This window comes from Nicrophorus vespilloides, unplaced genomic scaffold (assembly GCF_001412225.1).
Source record: "Nicrophorus vespilloides isolate i.1.1-1 unplaced genomic scaffold, Nicve_v1.0, whole genome shotgun sequence".
NCBI lineage: Eukaryota > Metazoa > Arthropoda > Insecta > Coleoptera > Silphidae > Nicrophorus > Nicrophorus vespilloides.
Genome location: NW_017096020.1, coordinates 136179 through 154781, shown reverse-complemented (window position 1 = coordinate 154781; position 18603 = coordinate 136179). Strand labels below are relative to the sequence as shown.

Below are 18603 nucleotides of genomic sequence, written 5' to 3'. Positions count from 1 at the left end.
CTCACGATTCTCGTTATTTTCAATATAAATGTAACTATTTCCGTATATAAAGCTTCTCGTCATTATTTTTGGTATCCTTTTTTTACAGTTTTACTCCTTTTCTCGCGCACTTTTCGGTTTACATCTACTTATCGTAAAATTTCTAACAGCAGTGCAAACTTGAACGTTCTAAATATTCTCCTAACTCTCAGTCAATGCATGACATTAAACTTTATATATTAATATCACGTAGTTCGAATATAAATTCAAAAATAAAATCATAAATAAATTAAGCAATTGAAAATCGATTGGATGTGAAGATCGAAGGGAGCGAAGTTGTTTTGTCTTCAATTTTTTAAGTTTTCGTCGAGGGGGATGGAGCAACGATTTTTTTTTGGAAATATACTTTTTCAGTTCCTTTAGTTTCCTCATTTAAGCTATATGATACAGTATATATATAAAATACAGAAATATTTTTACAGCTTGAACGTTCTTATTTGTTTGTTTGTTTGTTTTAATTTGGGGAGAAATTAATTTAAAAATTTATTAATATATGGCTATTCTTAAAGCTTGAATATTTTCATTTTGTTTGTTCTCTTTTCACCTAAGGTATTCTTTTTTTTTAAGTAAGATTGAGTAAAAATTGAGCTATTACTCAAATATGGCACCAAAATGGTCTGAAAAATTGGATTTATTTTTTTTCTTTAAAGTTCTGTTTCAGTCAAAATCAAATTGGGTTGCGGAACTTCCCATCGGAGTGGAGCCATCAATCGTAGTCTCGTTGATGGCGGTCGTTCGTATCCTCGAAGTCCATATCAGCAAACCGTTCGAGTAGTTCCTTTCTGTAGTTCCTACCTTCTTGCCTGTGCCCTTTCTCCTCATATCTCCTGTAGTCTGCTCTTCGTCTATCCAGATCCTCGTATCGTCTTCGTTCGTCCCTATATTCCATGGGCAATGGCGGTTTGTAATATTCCTCTTCCAGTACTTCCTCTTCGATGGGCTGCTCCGCAGAAAGCCTCCACTAGATGGGATTCAAGGCCCGTCTTGATGAGCTTTTATGCGTCGGGTATTCCTCTTCCCTAGTTCTCATATCCCTGGACATCCTCTCCATCCCTCTATCCCTATAATCTTCACCTTGCATGTGTGCATTGTGTCTGTCCCCGTAATCCGTGTACTCATCGTATTCGCGCTCTCTTTCCAAACGGGGCCGACTTCGATTATGTCCCGTATGAAAAGATGGCACTAACAATAAAACAAAATTAATCCAACAACCAAACACTAGCTACGTTTTTTTTTTTCTAATTTTTCAAAATTAAATACCAATCAAAACTCACCCCCAAAAAAGCAATAAACCAATTATTTTTCAAATTTAATTTAAGAAATACACACTGGACGGTCACAAATCACAAAATATTTACTTACAAAAATAATAGATTATAAAACAAAACGAAGCAAATTTAAGCAAATAGATCAGTCGAACCAGCTCGCCAAACTTTACCAGGACTTGGTGCCACCTCGCCATCTTTTTTTATTTTAAGTTGTGTTTTTTTTTTGTTCAATTTCAATAATTTCGAAGCGCAAGCGTTGCGTGTGCGTTGCGTAGCAATAAGATATCGAGAAAAAAACAAGAGAAAAGCATCGTGTTAATATATAACTCATCTAGGAAAATAGAAAACCGTGCAGATCGTAAATAACAGAATGAAAAGGAAAATGTAAATATAAAAATAAATGAAAATCATCAAATCAAAGAAACACAAAATATGAAAATCGAAAACTATTACATAATTATTGTACGGCCGGTATGGGGGTCATAGAGCCAGAAAAATCTGCAAAGAAACCGAAAAGTGATCAAACGATCATCTCCAAGCATATTCAACTTTATATTTATTTGGACCCATACATCTTTCAATTTCAATATATATAAACACATCGAAATGGAATAAATACTCTCAGGAGAATACTGTGTTCAGGATTGACTCGTTACATATGTTGATCTTTTTTTTTAGTACAATCATTATATTCCCTTAAATCTAAACGACATCCCTTCATATTAATTAAGGCTTACGGTTATGTATCATTAGTAAATGTTAAATAGTTTAAATATATAGATAAAAAGTAATATGAGGGATCCGTTTGGCAAACAAATTGGCAAATGCAAAATAAATATAATAAATATTTTGTAATCTCAATGCATGGCAGAACGCATGCAGTGTGTGTGTGTCTATAAGAAAGATAGTGACTCTAGAGAATCTACAGAATCCCAACTTTGCAATCCAATATATTTAACACCAGGACGACTACCTCTAGAATCGTGGGCGTATCCGCCGTAAACATCGTGGTGGGCTGCAAAAATGAAGTTAGTAGAACACATTCATACTTATTAAGATGTTCATATACTCGTGACTCGATAATTAGTTATTAAATGAACACATCATTATTACCTGGCAGGGTTGGTCTTCCGGGTTCACCGCTGGGAGAAGCTTGAGGAGAATTTCCAATAGGTCTCGGAACGTTAGAAACAACTTCAGGATGCGTTGCTTTCCAATAGGCCTGTAATTAATTAAAATATTATTCCCATTTCCTGAAATTGGTTGAGTTTTCAAGTTACTTCTAAATAACCGGCGATATGTTCACAAGCATCCTCCAACTGGTTCTCATCCAGAACAACATCGAACATATCTTGTGGACATTGGGTTAATTTTTCCGAGGCCACCATTTGTACATTTAGATGCCTAGTTTGCGTCTTTCCTCGCGATTTGATCAATCTTTGAAGAACCTGAGAAACGTCAACAAAAAACATTAATTCTTTGCACTTTATCCTATCGTCAGTCTGTTATTATTTACTTTTGGACTAGTAATTTTAAGGTAAACTATGGTTGGAGCCAGTGACGTTTTGGCGAGCTGCGAGGGATGATTAATTGTATCACAATCTAAAACGACGAGCTGCAGGGTCCTAGCCAACTCGAAAATCCTTTCGATTTCATTTTGGACCTCGGCCAAGCAACTCGTCCGTGTGTTCGTGCGTTCTATAATCGCCCGCTTCGAAGGGTTATTCAAAAGCGAACGCTTTGCCAAGGATATATCAGCCATCACTCTCGTAATTATTATCCTGAAACCGGAACGGAAGTCGTCATGTTATATCATAAATCAGAAATTAAAAAGGGGGCGATGAAGTTTCCACTCACTTTCCCTCAAACCTATGTTTGAGAAAATCGAAGAGAGCTTTCTGCATCATATCCGTGACCTCGTAGCCCTTCAACGAAGGACCGACGAGGACGACAGGCCTCATCGAAGGCACTACATCGTATGGAGCCATGGCTTCTTGTTTCTTGAAAAAGGGTTTCTTCTTTTCCTTTGCCGGTGGCGTCGTGAGGGATTTTGCAGATCGTGGATTACCCACGGAATCCGTCTCGTCACCTAAACACAATAAAACATACACATCAATATTCGAACAATACATTCCACCATTTCATCCATGCATAAACGTTTATCCTCTAACCTAATTGCGCTAGAGACTATTTACTATAATCAATCACTATTCTACTTAACTACCAAGTTGTCAGGAGAAGAGAGTATAGGATGTTAGGGAGTAAGACTTATTATTTTTTTGGACAGCGGATTTGGACGTAGTTAGCAGAATTGTGATACTTATCACGTTGTATAATTTTGTATTAAAAAAAAATGAATAAAATATGTATCCGTGCAGCATTAATAAAGTAAACAAAAATAGGAAGAATTTATACAAAATCCCGTTATTTACAGCAAGTCACAAAATAATAGTAAAAATAAAACACGTACATTAATTACGGAAAAACATAACATAAAGAAATAAGCAAGAAATATTCCTGTCTCAAAAACATATTTTGCAATCATGTATGTATGTTTCATGTATTTTTTGTTTCTCATTTAACTTCAATTCTTAAATGTGTGACTTTAATTATTACATTAATTTGCAAAAACTTTACCAGAGAACAATCTTCTTATTTCTTTGGTTCACTAAAATATAGAGGGTTTTGATGTAAAAATAAAAAAGTAAAATGTAGAAAGAAGAAAGTCAATATAACATATTTACAGCAAGTTTTAAAATATAGAAATAAGCAAGAAATATTCATTTCTCAATGATGTATATATGTTTCATGTTTATCATTCAATTCCAATTATAATAATAATATACTTTAATGTTCTAACTGATAAATTATAAATGTATTTATTTATAAGAAATAAATGTACTTGTTTGTGTATGGTATTGAAAGTTGGTAATGAAATATGCAATAACTGTACCAGAGAACAATCTTCCTTATTTCTTTGGATCACGAAAAGATACAAGGGTTTCGACGTAAAAACAAAAACGTTAGAAAAAAAAATCAAAAATCATTTCTTTTCTTATGAAAAAAAAATCCACGAGTGTGGCGTGGAAAGGACATACCGGGCGTAGGAGGGGTGCTACCTCTGGAAACATTGTTACCAGTAGCCCCGATATTTGAGCTCGAGCTCGTCGGTTTGTTCGAATACAACTTAGTCGTCCTCGTCTGAGTGGTCTGCTGTTGACGAAGATGCTCGAGCTTCACAGGAGATGGTATGAAACCAACGTCACAGCCTTCCTTCACCAATCTTCCGATCCACCAATTGTTATCGTACTTCTCCTGAAAAAATAACGTAAACGCAGTTATCATTTAATCTCCAAAACAAAATAAATTCCTTGTATTTATAATACGTACTTTTATATGAAGAAAATCTCTTATATCAAAGGAAATAGCGTATCCATGGACCGGGGAATCATCGTCAACGGAACCATCGTAGGCGACGTTCGTTCTTACAGCGAATGCTACCGGCTTCGTCTGCAATTTCAAAATGGATTCTAGCTAATTCATATCTAACAGTTTACAGACGGACTGCTTTCCCCATTGTAAATACAATAACAATAACATTTACACGTGTTAACTAAGTGGAGCAGTTATATTTGTACCTAAATCTCATTAAACCGCTTACATTTGTGTTTGGCATTCGGGGCCAGACATAATCTTATTTCACACTTCGTTTACATTAATGCTGCACTAAAACGGTATAAAAATAACACCGTTCATTTGCAAACTAACACAATGTAATTCGTTGCATACAAAGCACCATATAGTCATCGCCATTTGCTACTTCACTTCTATCCAACTCTAATCAACGTTAAAATAGAAATTCTGTATTTTACTTCTCAAACTTACAAAAGGACACAATATTACTTCTAATATATAGTATATTTATTAAATTTTGTTATTTATATAATAATTAAATATTTGTCTACAAAATATAACAATAAAATATAAATTTCACATAGAATTAGGCTTCAAATTATAATGAAATATAAATTTGCATTATATATAATTAATATGGTTCTCAAAAATATGCAATTTTTTTTATTGTATCCTTGTGTAATTTAAAAATGCGACAGTAAAGTAGAAGTATAATATTAAAAAAAAAAACATAACTTACATTCAATGTTAGAATTGAATGTAAGTTATGTTTTTCTCTATTGTGATCAATAAATTATAATTATTAGATTTATAATATATTGTTTATGACAATTGTTGTGTTAAATTAATTAATTATAATTGTCATTGATAAAAATATGCATTTTTCTTTTTTATTTTATTAAAAAGAAAAATGCATAATGTATATTAATTTCGTATAATATTAAGAATAATTAATGATTTTGTATTATTTTTATAGAAGTGATTTTGATATGATTCTTATTGAACATATTTCATGTAGAATAAATAGTTTATATTACAAAAATCAATTCCATAAAGTACGATATAGTAAACTATGAAAGATATTTTTAAAAAATCTAACAATATCATGATATAATATTTTTTGTTATTGTTTGGAAGAAATTTGGTTTGTTTGGCTAATAATAAAATAGTAATTGAGGTCGTATGGAATGTGTTCTAAAAGCAGAGCGACGAAGAAAACAAGAGTATCGGAGAAAGAACTTCTATACTTGTTTCACGCTGATTGTTTATTAGCGTGATTTGGTGCAAAGGCCTGACACGTTAGGTTCGAACACGTAACTACTATATTTACTTCCATTTGTTTAATGCTTTATACAATGCACAGCTATGAGAAGTACATGAACACGCGCAGCAAAATCATGATTACATATTTACAAAGTCAGTTATCCTCCTGGAAATACGTCACACGGTGTATTATTCCACGGGTGACCTATTTGCAGTTGGTGCGTCTAGTGAAAAACAGATTCCCTCCTTCGGCTCTAATTATTTATTACGGTTCGATAATCAATCCGCCCCTTTGTATTCTATATTTAGACAGATGGCGCCATCGCCTTAGCAGGATTAGATGTTCGGAAAACAAGGTTAAAAGAAGAAGTGAACGTACCCTCGCTTTTTCGAGCTGGCTAAGGGCCTGACGCTCCTTCTCCCTGCGGATGGTCTCCTTCTCCTCGTCCAGCGATAGATCCGAGGATGGCTGTGAGTAGTTAGAGTCAGCTGAGCCCTGTAAAACCCGCAACGAAAACATTTAGAAGTTGTACCAAACGACAATCATCGGTGCACATACAAGGATTACTCCTTACAAATACGACAATAAATGAACCCTACGTTTAATACATGTATTAACATTTACACATTTAAATCGCATGCCTAAATGGATTAATGATGTCGAAGCTCTGTCAACATGCCAACTTATGCAAGCATTCATGTGAGACGAAATGGTTCTGTTGATGATGGAAATGATCACAACACTAACTGAACAATCAATACACGAATTACTAATTGCAGTTGTCGTAACAAGATTTTCTTACCAGAGAAGTGTACTTGGACATAGATTAGTTGCGATGCCACTGGCAAGCATGCGACATATACAAGGCATCAGCCAACCAGTGACATACAAAGAAACAAACAAAATAACAATGTAAATAAAAAGGAAAAAACACAAATCAACGAATCAATGCCGCACATAAATTATTATTTTGTTTAATTATCATAACAATTCGTAATTGCAATTTAGGAAATCGGAAAAGACAAAACAGATTTGGATTTGGTCCAACTCATATATTGTTAGCGAAAGTAATATATGGTATTGTCAAGGATACAAAATTATTGCTAAATTATTTGTGCCAAAATCTCTGCACCAAAATAATTTTCTGGATTTTCATAATTTTCAACATCTCTTTTACGCTGATTTCCTAGTTGATACACCAAATATATCTTCAATTATTAATTAGAAAATTCTTAAATAGATTTTATTAATAAATTAGTAAATAAAAAAGGGAACTTAACATGTAATATATATATATCAAAATAGAAATATTACGAAATATATAAACACAAGTAGATAAGTTTCATTCGTTATTGATTATCTATTAGAAGGTATTTTCAGTAATGGTGTTAAGTTACACACTACAGGAAATAATCATGGTTCTTTCAGTTTCATTTTATTTACTTACAAATCGAGCGAAGTTTTCCTGCCCCGACAAAAAAAAAACATTTTAAATGTTAGTTCAAAGCACGAGCATAAGCAAACATTAGCAACAAAACATGTAACGTAACATCCGGGAAAAGATCAAAAATATTTATAAGCCAGAACTTCTTATAACAAACATAGACATTCGCGTAGTCGTTTTTTTTAAATACTTATTAAAATTCATTTAATTACAATTGCTTTCTTGTGTATAAATTGAAATTGTGACAAAATTAAGGAAACAGTGAATATTATCATTCTAAAAAGGTGCAGTTTGAAATGAATAAACATCGACCTCGTTAGATGCAATGCAATTTCCATAATTTATTCAAATGCATGCATGCACTTTATTAATTTTCTATTTATAAAATACCAACTCCTCAGCAGCTGCACTAATTTCCCTAATACATAATGAATTATTCAATCGATTTTCATGTGAATTTTCTACAAATCAATGGTTAACTAATAATTTTTCTTTAACTTTTCCTTCGTGAGATAAAATGTTTTAAATAAAATTATGTTTTTGTCTATACTAAATACAATAATAAATGCAATTAAGTATTGCATATCAATTTATTTTAGAATATTGAACAAAGACAGACATATAGCGTATTTACTTATTTTGAAGACATTAAAGTAGAATGTGATTATTTTCGGAATTCCTTTTAAAATGTATCATGCTTGAAACCTCAAAGAAGTTATCTTGAAAGGAAACATAGTGCAGGCAATTAATTTTTATTTGTACACACAGATTTCACGTGTAAACAGCGGTCCCAAAGAAAGTAAACGAATACTCTATAAATTGCATCGAGTAAACAAATATAGAAACCGGAATTAATTTTACTATTTTTACAAAAATATAAAGTAAATTAACCCCATTGAGAAGTATTATAATGTAAATTTTTGATGGATAAAATTGAGTGAAATTAAATTTTTGTTTATATAATATATGTGATGCATAGAAATGCTTGGAATTCCTAATGGTCTTTAAACACAGCTTTTCAACGCATTACTTTAAACAGAAACTGTATAAAATCGATTCGTAATGTTTAGCATAGCAAAATAACGTTGTGCGAATTTTCGTAGTTCGAATAAACATATTCTTCGTTTCATAATGATAACTATATTTAATCTAATGGACGTAATTAATAACAGTTTTGATAAATATGCGTGAGTGTAAACTGGAATAATAAATTAATCTTTTGTTCATCTCGTGTGGAAGAGTAACCATTTTCTAAATGAAAGAAGCAATTTGAATAATCGAGCGATTATTGCGCAATCGTCAATTAAGATAATTAGATAATGATTTGTTCGATGGAAGGTTTCGGTCAATTAGTTTCCAAATGATTGCGTTTCGAATTCGGTCTGTGGAAAATAAAAGGTAAGCACAGATAAAGCCAGCAGCGAAGGAAATGACCAGGGTTGAATATCCTCTGGGAAATCAGGTTACGGACTCCAGAATCCGGTCCAGTTCATGGCTTCACTGCGCGAGTAAATTTATTGGATTCAATATACATTTAGTGTATATATATATATATATATCTTGTATGTAGTTTGTATATGTGGGAGAGTAAAGAGAGAGATAGTATTAGATTAATTAGCCGGTAATGACTCAAGCCATTTGCTTCTGAGAAGGCGCGTTCGGCCACCTTAACAGTACTGTTTTATTTAAATGTATTCTCACCTGGGTGAAAAGCTTATTGTATCCCTGATTGTTATAACTGTTGTAGGATATCATATTGCGACATAGCCTACTGGAATTTTAGGGATTGCCCGGTTTCCAGCTAGTTCGGTCCACCGGACTTTTATTTGGCAGTGCAGTTGTCTTCTTCTACTCTAAGTATCATAAATTAAAGGCGCTGTCGGCTTGGTCGTAGGCACATCGGGGCGAGTTTTTTTTTTTGGTCCGAATGAAGCACAGAACACTTAAAATACTGGGTTTAAAATGTGGGGACGTTCGATGAATGGGGGAAAATGTGTGTGTGTATGTTTTGCTCGGTAACATGTATGTGGGGTTAATGCGGAAAAGCGCCGCTAGGGGTGTACAATCGGCGGCGAATTTCCACACGGCGTCTCGACGCCTCGTCCCGACGTTGCGGCTTCTGATGCGGAATGTACAGACATCGAAGTCGAGGTGGGGTTTGAGCGCTGCTCGACGCAGGCGTCGGTATTGATTCGAAACCACCGACTCTGTACTGTTTGTCCTGTATCTACTCTCTTTCTCACACTCTCTATGCGTATATCTATACATCTCCTGTCTCGTACCACGCATTCATCCTCAAGTATTTTTGACCTCACGTCAACGCACGCACTCCTTATTTACGCACTTTCTTTACGCATTTCTTACGCACTTTGCTTCAAAGTAAAAAACAACTTTTCATTTACAGATTCAATTTAATTCAATGAATGAACTAATACTGCTTCACATGTAACGTAACTCAACATTCAAGTCATTCGATTTTATGAATGGCAATGAATCACCTGTTTCATTTTAAAAAATCAGCACTATTTGAACTTTGGCAATTTCATCAATTTCTAGTAATTTGTAAATATCGACTAGAATAAGTGATTGCTTCACAAAAATAGTTTCAGTTATTGACAGATACACGATTAACTATTATATAAATATTATCGTTCAATTAGTAAATAAAAATACATAAAACTTTTATATTCTAACAAATTTATTACATAATAAATTAATATCTTCAAGTCAAAAATGTGCGTCTTTCAATACATTTTATTATTGTTTTACAATTGTTTAAGTTGTAATGCTAATATAATGATAATTAATAAAAATATGAACTTTTCAAATGTATTTTAATCACATATCTACATAATTTATAAATACATGTAATTTTTATTAACTTGAAATACATAAATCAATTAATTAAACGACTATTAGTCTTAGTTTAATTATAAAAAGACCTATTTAAAAAATAAATTATTTCTGTTATTAGGTTAATAAATAAGTTCCAACTAAATTTAGACAAATCAAAGTACTTGCCAAGTAGTTATACAAACATTAATAAAACTTAATAAGATAGTAATTTGCAGTTATCTACAAAATTTTGTTAATTGTTGTGGATGCGCCGGGTATGTAAATTTAAATTAAATTAATCTGTGTTTAAAATTGAATTGAGTCCATTATTTATGTATGTTTTTAAATATTCAATTAAGTCATTATTAAACTTTCTCAATTTGACATTAATTCCTTTTCATTAAGACTTGCAGACATTAAAAAAATACAATACAAATTAAGATTTTTATTTACAACAAGAAATTTTACCATAACACGTGATAAACTTGAATTCACTTAGATTTATTTTTGTTTTATGAATTAAAATATTATTTCAATTACAGTATCTAAATTTTTGTTTTGTTTACTGGAAGTGTATGTAATTGCATTGAAATTAGAGTGTTAATTTTTTAATTACAATCTGCCACATGCTGGAATCGAGTAAATAGTTTTAAAACTGTAACAAAATATAACACTGAACGGAATACTTTCCTATTAAAAACCTTCCAAATTGCCTAATATAATACAAATATTTATTTTAACAATAAAAACATATAACTAAAAACATTCTTCTAATTTTAAAATCTATAAGGGAGATCTATAAGGGTTTCACTATAGTCTCATAAATTCATATCTAGTGTATTGGGGTTATTTTCTAACAGGTTTTAATATAGTTAAATAAATGTAGATATTTTTGTATTCAAATAAACACCACTGATATAATAAGTGTATGCAATACCTTATACATGTTTAATTATTGTAATGAAAGAGGGTATGCAACTTTAATAACTTTAAACGTTTGAAATATTCGTTAATTAATTATATAACAAAAGGCTAATTGAAATACGATTAGACTGCCTAAATTGCTTATTTGTTCAATAGAAACATTAAAAGTAAGCTAATAACTTTAATTTTACATTCATGTAGGTTAGCAATTTCCTTTTTTTTATAATTTTAAATTCCTTACAACTAGTTAAAAGTAGAATTCAAATGAAGAGAACCATCAACTTTACTATTTATTATCATTAATTCTATTAACCATAAACTAAAATTAATAAATTGTTTATTTTGAAAAATGAATTTGTTAATAACAATTTCTTAAATTTACTGTATATAATGTAAATAATGATTATTTTGATTTTATATTTAGTTAAGTAAATAATTCGTCCAAATCAAACAGTGTCACATTCAAAAATAACCTTGTTATTTTAAAATATTCGAAGTAAAGCTTTTGCAAAGGCACCAACGTTCTTTCGTATTTTTATTTAATATTTTCAATGATAAAACTGTCTATTTTCGTAAGGCCTTGTATAAAGACAGAGGATGTGACTCAATAAAAAAAATAATGTTAGCGTTCTAAGTAAGACACAGCTGCAACCAAATAAGCATCGCTCACTTCCCTTCTGTTTCACATCTTTGTGAACGTAATGTTTTATTTTACAAAAAAAAAAACAATGAAATAATAGAATTGGTTAATATTAATAAGAAATCAGTAAACAATTACAATAAAACCAAAATCGTATTAAAACTGTTTTATTTGGCAATCAGGTGTAATGTCAGGTGATAACATGATTTTCGAATACTGAAAATAGACGATTAATGAATATTGGTTATATCAAAAACTGCTTTATTATTTTCATTCATTTTTCCTTGAGGGAATGTTCAGCTAGTCTCGCTATTAATAACACCACAAGACTTAACCTATCATAACGCAAACTCGGAAACCCCAATTGAAAACTCAAAATTTACCCTTCGATTTCTTCCAAAAGGTATATAGGCGCGGACATTCTTTTTATGGGGATGATGGTGCGGCCTCCGATGCATTTTAACTAAATCTGTATTAAGTCCTTCGCAATACGCTACAAATTGGAGCAGTCGATTGTGGCCATTGCAGAAAACACTCGAAATTCACTAAACGAACTGACGATGAAGAGAGAAAAAATCCATCGAAAAGTTTATAAATTTTAATTATTATGTATTTATTTGTTTGAAAGCGCACATCACAACTTTTGGCCCGACTTAAGTACGGAATGGAATTAGATTTCTAAGCAAGCTCATGGTGCGCCCAGAAGTGTTGCTAAAAATAACATTTATTTTCTGTCATTATGACATATTTATATTTGATTACCGCACTTTTATAGTTACTAATATTTTATTGTTGAAAATATTTAAAATTTGGTGATGATTAACATCCTAAGTGTAAAAAAGTAATGGATAAACTGGAGTAAATTAAATTAAATACGCTGATTTCGTGCGCTTCGAATTCGGAGCGCGCACCGTTAGATGGCAGGATCGGATCCTATATATGAATTTTATATTGTCTCATCCTTGCGAATCGCTTTCTTTATTGCCGACTATTAACATTAAAACGACTCCATTCAAAAAAAATATCTAATACGGACGGATTGGCTCGTAAAACGGCCTTAAACTGATTCAATTTTCTTTATTGCGTGGTACTTGGATAGTCTATGAATATGCAATAGCTCCATGCCTCACATATTCAGTTATAATTCAATTACAAAGATAAATATTAGCTACGTACCATTTAACTCCATATTCTATATAATATTAACAATAATCTTCCATTTGCTCACAGACCCACCAAGACTGATATTAAATTTACACATCGCCAATTTTATTTGTATTATCACATTTTTTTCTACAAACACAAAACAATTTTACTTTTTGTAAACAAAAATAAATTATTTGACTATATTTAATAAACAATATTGTTTTCATTCTACAACTATGATCTTTTTCCCTATATTTATTTCATAGAATTTTAAAACATAGATAATACATAAAAACATTGTGATTTCTTCAGCAATAATATTTATAATTTATTATATAACTGTGGTATACAATAATATATATTAGTGGCATATATATTTATATGTACGATAAGTTGCCTATATCAATCCTATTGTTCAAAAATATATTATTACAACAATAAAGTCAATTATTGAAAAATAGTTTGTTTTCTTTAATAAAATATGTTTAAATTTAGATATCGAGGTAATCGAGTAATTGTTAATTGTATTAAGTAATGAAACAATTAAACCAATCTAAAGAAGTATATGAAATTTTATATATTTGTACTTAACTTTATGATGAATACATTTTTTTTGTTTGAAAGGTTACTTTAGTAAAAAAATCTTTTGGTTATATTAACGTATACATTTTTAAAATGTTTATTATAATTAAGTGAAAATTGCACGGTTGTACGTTTTTTTTTGTGCATGACATTTTGCTGTGACATTAGTTTACAAGTTTATGACATTTGCTCATAATCCCATTTGAATGAATCAGCAATTATCTAAATTAGTAATAATTCTTAATCGTATTCGAATAATTTAATATGCGGCTTTTGAAAATCGGCGACTTTGTAATTCTCTATGCACCTGCAATAAAACTAATAACACGAGTTAAAATAAATTTAAAAAAAATGTCCATGTTACTTTAGAATTACGACATACCAATCACATCTCATTCATGAATTTATTATTCGATTTCTATTGAGTAATGTAAGTGTAAAGGTATAGTATTCATTTGTAACTGTAAAAATACCCACATTTGACATTCTTTCCTGAAATTCGTAATATATTGGGAGAAGTAAATAGTTCTGAGCGTTTTGTCCCATACATCTAGCTTCTTCTTAAGACCAGCTTTATGCAAATAGTTCAAAACGGTTTTTTTGGCTAATCTTCAGTTCCTAGGCAATGGAATAAGTGTATGCAGGTTGACGATTTCAATGATTTTATCAACATTTTCGACGATACAAGAAATGTCCCATATTCGACGTCTTGCTTCACTCTTGCATTCGATACTGCATTGGGTTCATAAACAACACCAATTTGAATTTGAAAAATATATCAAATTTTCTCATTTTTACCTCCATTTCGGAACCCTCAAACACACAACTGGATTCACTAAACACAAAACTGTCAAATAACTTTTTTTTAAAGCGTTATGTCGCCTTTAAGTCGCAGTATAGAATGACAAGATGCAACGTATACATTGTGCGATATGGCTCACTAAAGCCATGTAACGAAAAACGCTCAGAACTTTTTACTTCACCTATTATAAATAAATTTAATATTGAGTTAAAGTATATCGTTTAATGAATAATACGAATTCTACAAGTAAAAAATAATAACAAGTTTTCGAAGAATAATAATTAGATATTATCCAAATCGTAATTTAAAAACTCCGCAAGGCCACTTAATAGTACAAGCAGACCAATAAATTTCAGCTATACGTAAAAACAACGATTATTTGCAATTAAGCGGATAAACAACGAATCAGTAATTACACGATTTAATTGAAACAATGTTTATTCACGGACATTTATGTGCATATTAATTATATATGCATTTATAATAATAAAATTATGACAGATTTATTTATATTACCACAAACATAAAATTTTATATATTTACTAAATCTTTGTCTAAGTTATTTAGTTCTGTAATTGCATAACAGATTTTTTTTATTAGAGAAATGTGTATAAGTTGTAGTTATAAATAGAATGGAATGAAATGTGAATGTATTATTGTTAATTACATCCAAATGCATGTGGAGCATCTACGTATTGATTTTAACTGCTCCATAAATCCGTAATGGGAAAATTATGTAGACGTCATAATTGAGTTATAGTTTCTCATTTGATCGAACATCTTATATGCTCACCAAAAATAACTTAATTAAGTACTTAAATCCAATGAGTACTTCAGATTTGATTAACGTATCCTATGATTTGTACAGAAGAAAATTGCGCAAATTATTTATAAATTAATATAAAACAATTGTTAGTAAATAATAAGAGATAAACAATTTGCTATTAAATATATACAAATTTGTGAGAAAAATTAAGAAAGAAATTTGTTTAGAATTTTTATTTTTCATTTAAAAATTTATATTTATAAATAAAATTAGATTTTCTCTGTATTCAATTATTAGAATTATGTTCATTATTGTTTCATTTTAATGATCCGAACAACTTTAAAGAAAAAACGTTGAAGATTATATTTTTTTTATTATAAATGAAATAACTATTGAATGGAATATGAGGAAGAATATTAAGGTGAAGCAATAAAGGTAAGTTTGTGGAATAAAATGAACATTAATAAAGTAACAAAATATTTTAATTCCTTCAGACTTTCTTCTTTTGCCGCAGGAACGCGGCGTCCGGGCAATAAATTTGGTTATGAAATTCAATTAATAATACCCGAAATGCGCACGTAGGAAATTAAAATACACAAAAATAAAACGTATGACTATAAATGCAAAGTGAAGCACGCCACTGCTTTAATGAAAATTACCTTATGATTATGTACGGTTACGAAGAGATGTAACATATTTTATTTAAAAGAAGACAAGGCAACGGAATTTTTTAGTTTTTACGAAAGTTCGAGCTCCGCAATATTTACATGTTTTTTACATTAAAAGATCACTAAATAGGTAAGGTGGAGAAAAGTACCGATTTTAGTTGTGTAACAACGGGACATGAATAGAGAAAGATATTGGACAAGCATTTCTGTATATATACTAATCAATCTTCGCGACAGCCTCATCATACCGATTCGAACAATACTTTCTTCATTCAAGCATAGAACCAAATATATTTAAAAATATCTCACGCGTAATTTGTCCGAGGTCAAAAATTTTCCAAGTTGACAAATTACGTTCATCGTATATAAAACTGCAATGCTTTGAAGTGGTCCAAAAGATTCGTTATATTTACGTTTTAATAAGCTGGAAAATAAATAAATGTTAGCGTAAAATAGAATGCGCGTCTTTCGCAACGCCACGCATGTGTTCTTCGTATTTTTTTCCATCGCCTTCTTCTTGTTTTTTTTTTCATCTGTATGCGTACGTAATTTATCTGCGTGTATTTTTGTATGCGTTTGCGTAGGGGAATCTACAATTCTTTTGCGCAATAAGCATCTTCGGATTTCGGCCCACACGAAAATCCTGAAGGCGCGCAACCAACTGATCTAATGCAAGAGAAGGAAGAAAGCCGAACAAATTTATTGTACACTCTGCGTATTTATTTGTGTAATAATCCGGGGCTTTTGTTATGACGACTAAAATGAATAGAACAAGAAAAAAAAATCGGATTGCACGAATATTTATAACTAATTTTGTACACACAAACGCTCGGTGCTAATATTTAGACAACAGTCAAATATAAACGATGTGCTTATTTAAGCTGTACAGATCAAATCAATAAAGCTGAATGATGAAATTGTTTCTTCTACATATAGTTTTTTTTTCTTCTTCTCATACTACTTCTTACGTTGCTCTGGATCCTGTATCGCTTTAGAAACGCTGTATCCGGTAAGTGGTATTTTAATTTGAGTAATTCTAAATAAACTGATGGACGTAGAAAAAATGTGGAGCGGAAAACGCGAGTCGAATCCAATTACTCGATTCATGATCGTATACCATTTGGTGATTATCTATTCACTTCTATCTCTCTCTCTCGTGCATTCTTGTTGTTCTGATTACAACAGTGTATTAAATCCACGTATGTCGAGAGAGGAAGAAGGCGAAGAGACATGAACAATATTCGCCTCTCCGTCTTGGTTTTTTTTTGGTGGTGGTAAAGAGAATGAGAGAGGAGTAGCTCAGATCGGAGATATTTAGACAAAGTAAAACGAGTTGACGCAATTCACATCAACCCACAGGTATGTGTATAGATTGACCATTATTACCTGAATTTTGATTAGGAACAGGTTCTCGACATTTAGGCTGTACTCAGAGAAATAATTACATAAATTATGCATACCGTGTTTTATTTTATTTAATGGCTTTCATATATACAAACACATATAGACATGCACATATATATATAAAAACGTACATGCACATGCGTCAAGCGGTGTATTTAAAACAGGTCGACGAAGAAAGAACAAATAAGTAACCCGAAACCTAGAGGAAAAATCGCTTTAGCTTCGATTTCAATTTTCAATTTATCGAAACGGATGGGTTTAAAGGTCAGATTCGTTTCTGCTCATCCGTCACCTAACGTCAATCCGTCAGAATTCTCAAAGCATTTACTCAATTTTGTTGAAAACTAATTAATGTATATTCATTCAATTGCCGTGTGAAAAGGAAGACAGTAGCACACATCTATCAACGATATTCATACCAAATTTCACTTAATTACTCTATCCCACTTAATCAAATTCTATCGACGATTAAGATTTACAAAATTATTATCTTTCCAGATTAGAAATTATAGTAACTTATTTATTAAGTTCCGCTTGACCATATCACACAATTAAGCGGTTAAATGCGTGACCAATAACTTTATAGATGATTTACTTACTCAAAAACAAACCAGATCAACAAACATATCCAACTTTAATGTATTGATTTCTAAATCAATAAAACCATAATCATAAACAAACCACAGTATTGTAGGACTTTATAGTTGATAGACACTTTTCTAGCAAACTTAACAAATTGTATATATACCGATAAAAAATCTGGCAGCCTCCGTTTCTTATATTCCATCATAAATTCCTTTCACCCTAAATCCCACCTTATTAAATCCTATATAATTAAAAATAACATTCCATGTTCCCTGTTCCCCGGAACCATTGTTAACTCAAGTCTTCACTCCTTCATTTCCTAAAATCCGGATCCTTCTCCAGAAATCATCTCCGAATTCGAAACAATTGTTAACTCCAGTTTTTTTTCCCTTATTTTTCTGTTGTTCATTGTATATTATTATTATAATACTGATATTATTTCATAATAAAGTTTATGTTCCCGGGCGGAAAGACCTCGGTCGATAGCCCTTTGGCCAGCCTATTAATATATATTTTTTTTATAATAAAATTATAGCTTTTGTTGTACTTCATATGAATTTATATCATGCAAAATATTATTTCATCTTTGGCCAGCTTTATTAGCAAAAATTAGTATTTGTTATATTAATTATGGTGGAAAGACCTCGGTCGATAGCCCTTTGGCCAGCCTATTGATATATATTTTTATTATATGTTAAAATTTATTTATGTATAAATTGTGCTTTTTTCTTCTTCTTCTTCTTATGTATTAATGTTTGGCCAATAAATTATTATTATTATTAAAAAATCTGAATTCAGAAAAAAGAAAAGTTAAGAAGTAAA

At 31.1% G+C, this 18603-nt stretch overlaps 1 protein-coding gene across 7 annotated transcripts; it reads right to left on the bottom strand.

The window, feature by feature from the left end:
- Window positions 1-988: 988 nt before the first annotated feature.
- LOC108569174 (voltage-dependent L-type calcium channel subunit beta-2) lies at window positions 989-13022 on the bottom strand. 7 transcript variants are annotated; one of them, XM_017930630.1, is made up of 11 exons: window positions 9131-9900; window positions 7433-7450; window positions 6364-6453; window positions 4698-4817; window positions 4406-4622; window positions 3165-3396; window positions 2824-3088; window positions 2588-2755; window positions 2421-2529; window positions 2281-2322; window positions 989-1221 (listed from the first exon to the last, which is right to left on the bottom strand). In XM_017930630.1, exons 1-11 carry the CDS (start codon window positions 9182-9184, stop codon window positions 1001-1003), a joined length of 1536 nt encoding a protein of 511 aa, XP_017786119.1. In that variant the 5' UTR covers window positions 9185-9900; the 3' UTR covers window positions 989-1000. The 7 variants fall into 7 exon arrangements, with proteins under 7 accessions (XP_017786119.1, XP_017786121.1, XP_017786123.1 ...); XM_017930632.1 differs by lacking the exon at window positions 7433-7450 and adding an exon at window positions 6788-6826 and having other exon boundaries at window positions 6364-6480; window positions 9131-9149; XM_017930634.1 differs by lacking the exons at window positions 7433-7450; window positions 9131-9900 and adding an exon at window positions 13005-13022 and having other exon boundaries at window positions 6364-6480.
- Window positions 13023-18603: the final 5581 nt, after the last annotated feature.

Bases quoted from the DNA above. Each gene is read 5' to 3' on its own strand.
- LOC108569174 (XM_017930627.1), bottom strand. From the start codon at position 12,286: ATGCATCGGAGGCCGCACCATCATCCCCATAAAAAGAATGTCCGCGCC. The intron at 4,818-6,363 runs GTACGTTCACTT...TTGAAATTGCAG, and splicing joins GCCAGCTCGAAAAAGCGAGG to ACGAAGCCGGTAGCATTCGC. The intron at 2,756-2,823 runs GTAAATAATAAC...GACGTTTCTCAG, and splicing joins TTAAAATTACTAGTCCAAAA to GTTCTTCAAAGATTGATCAA.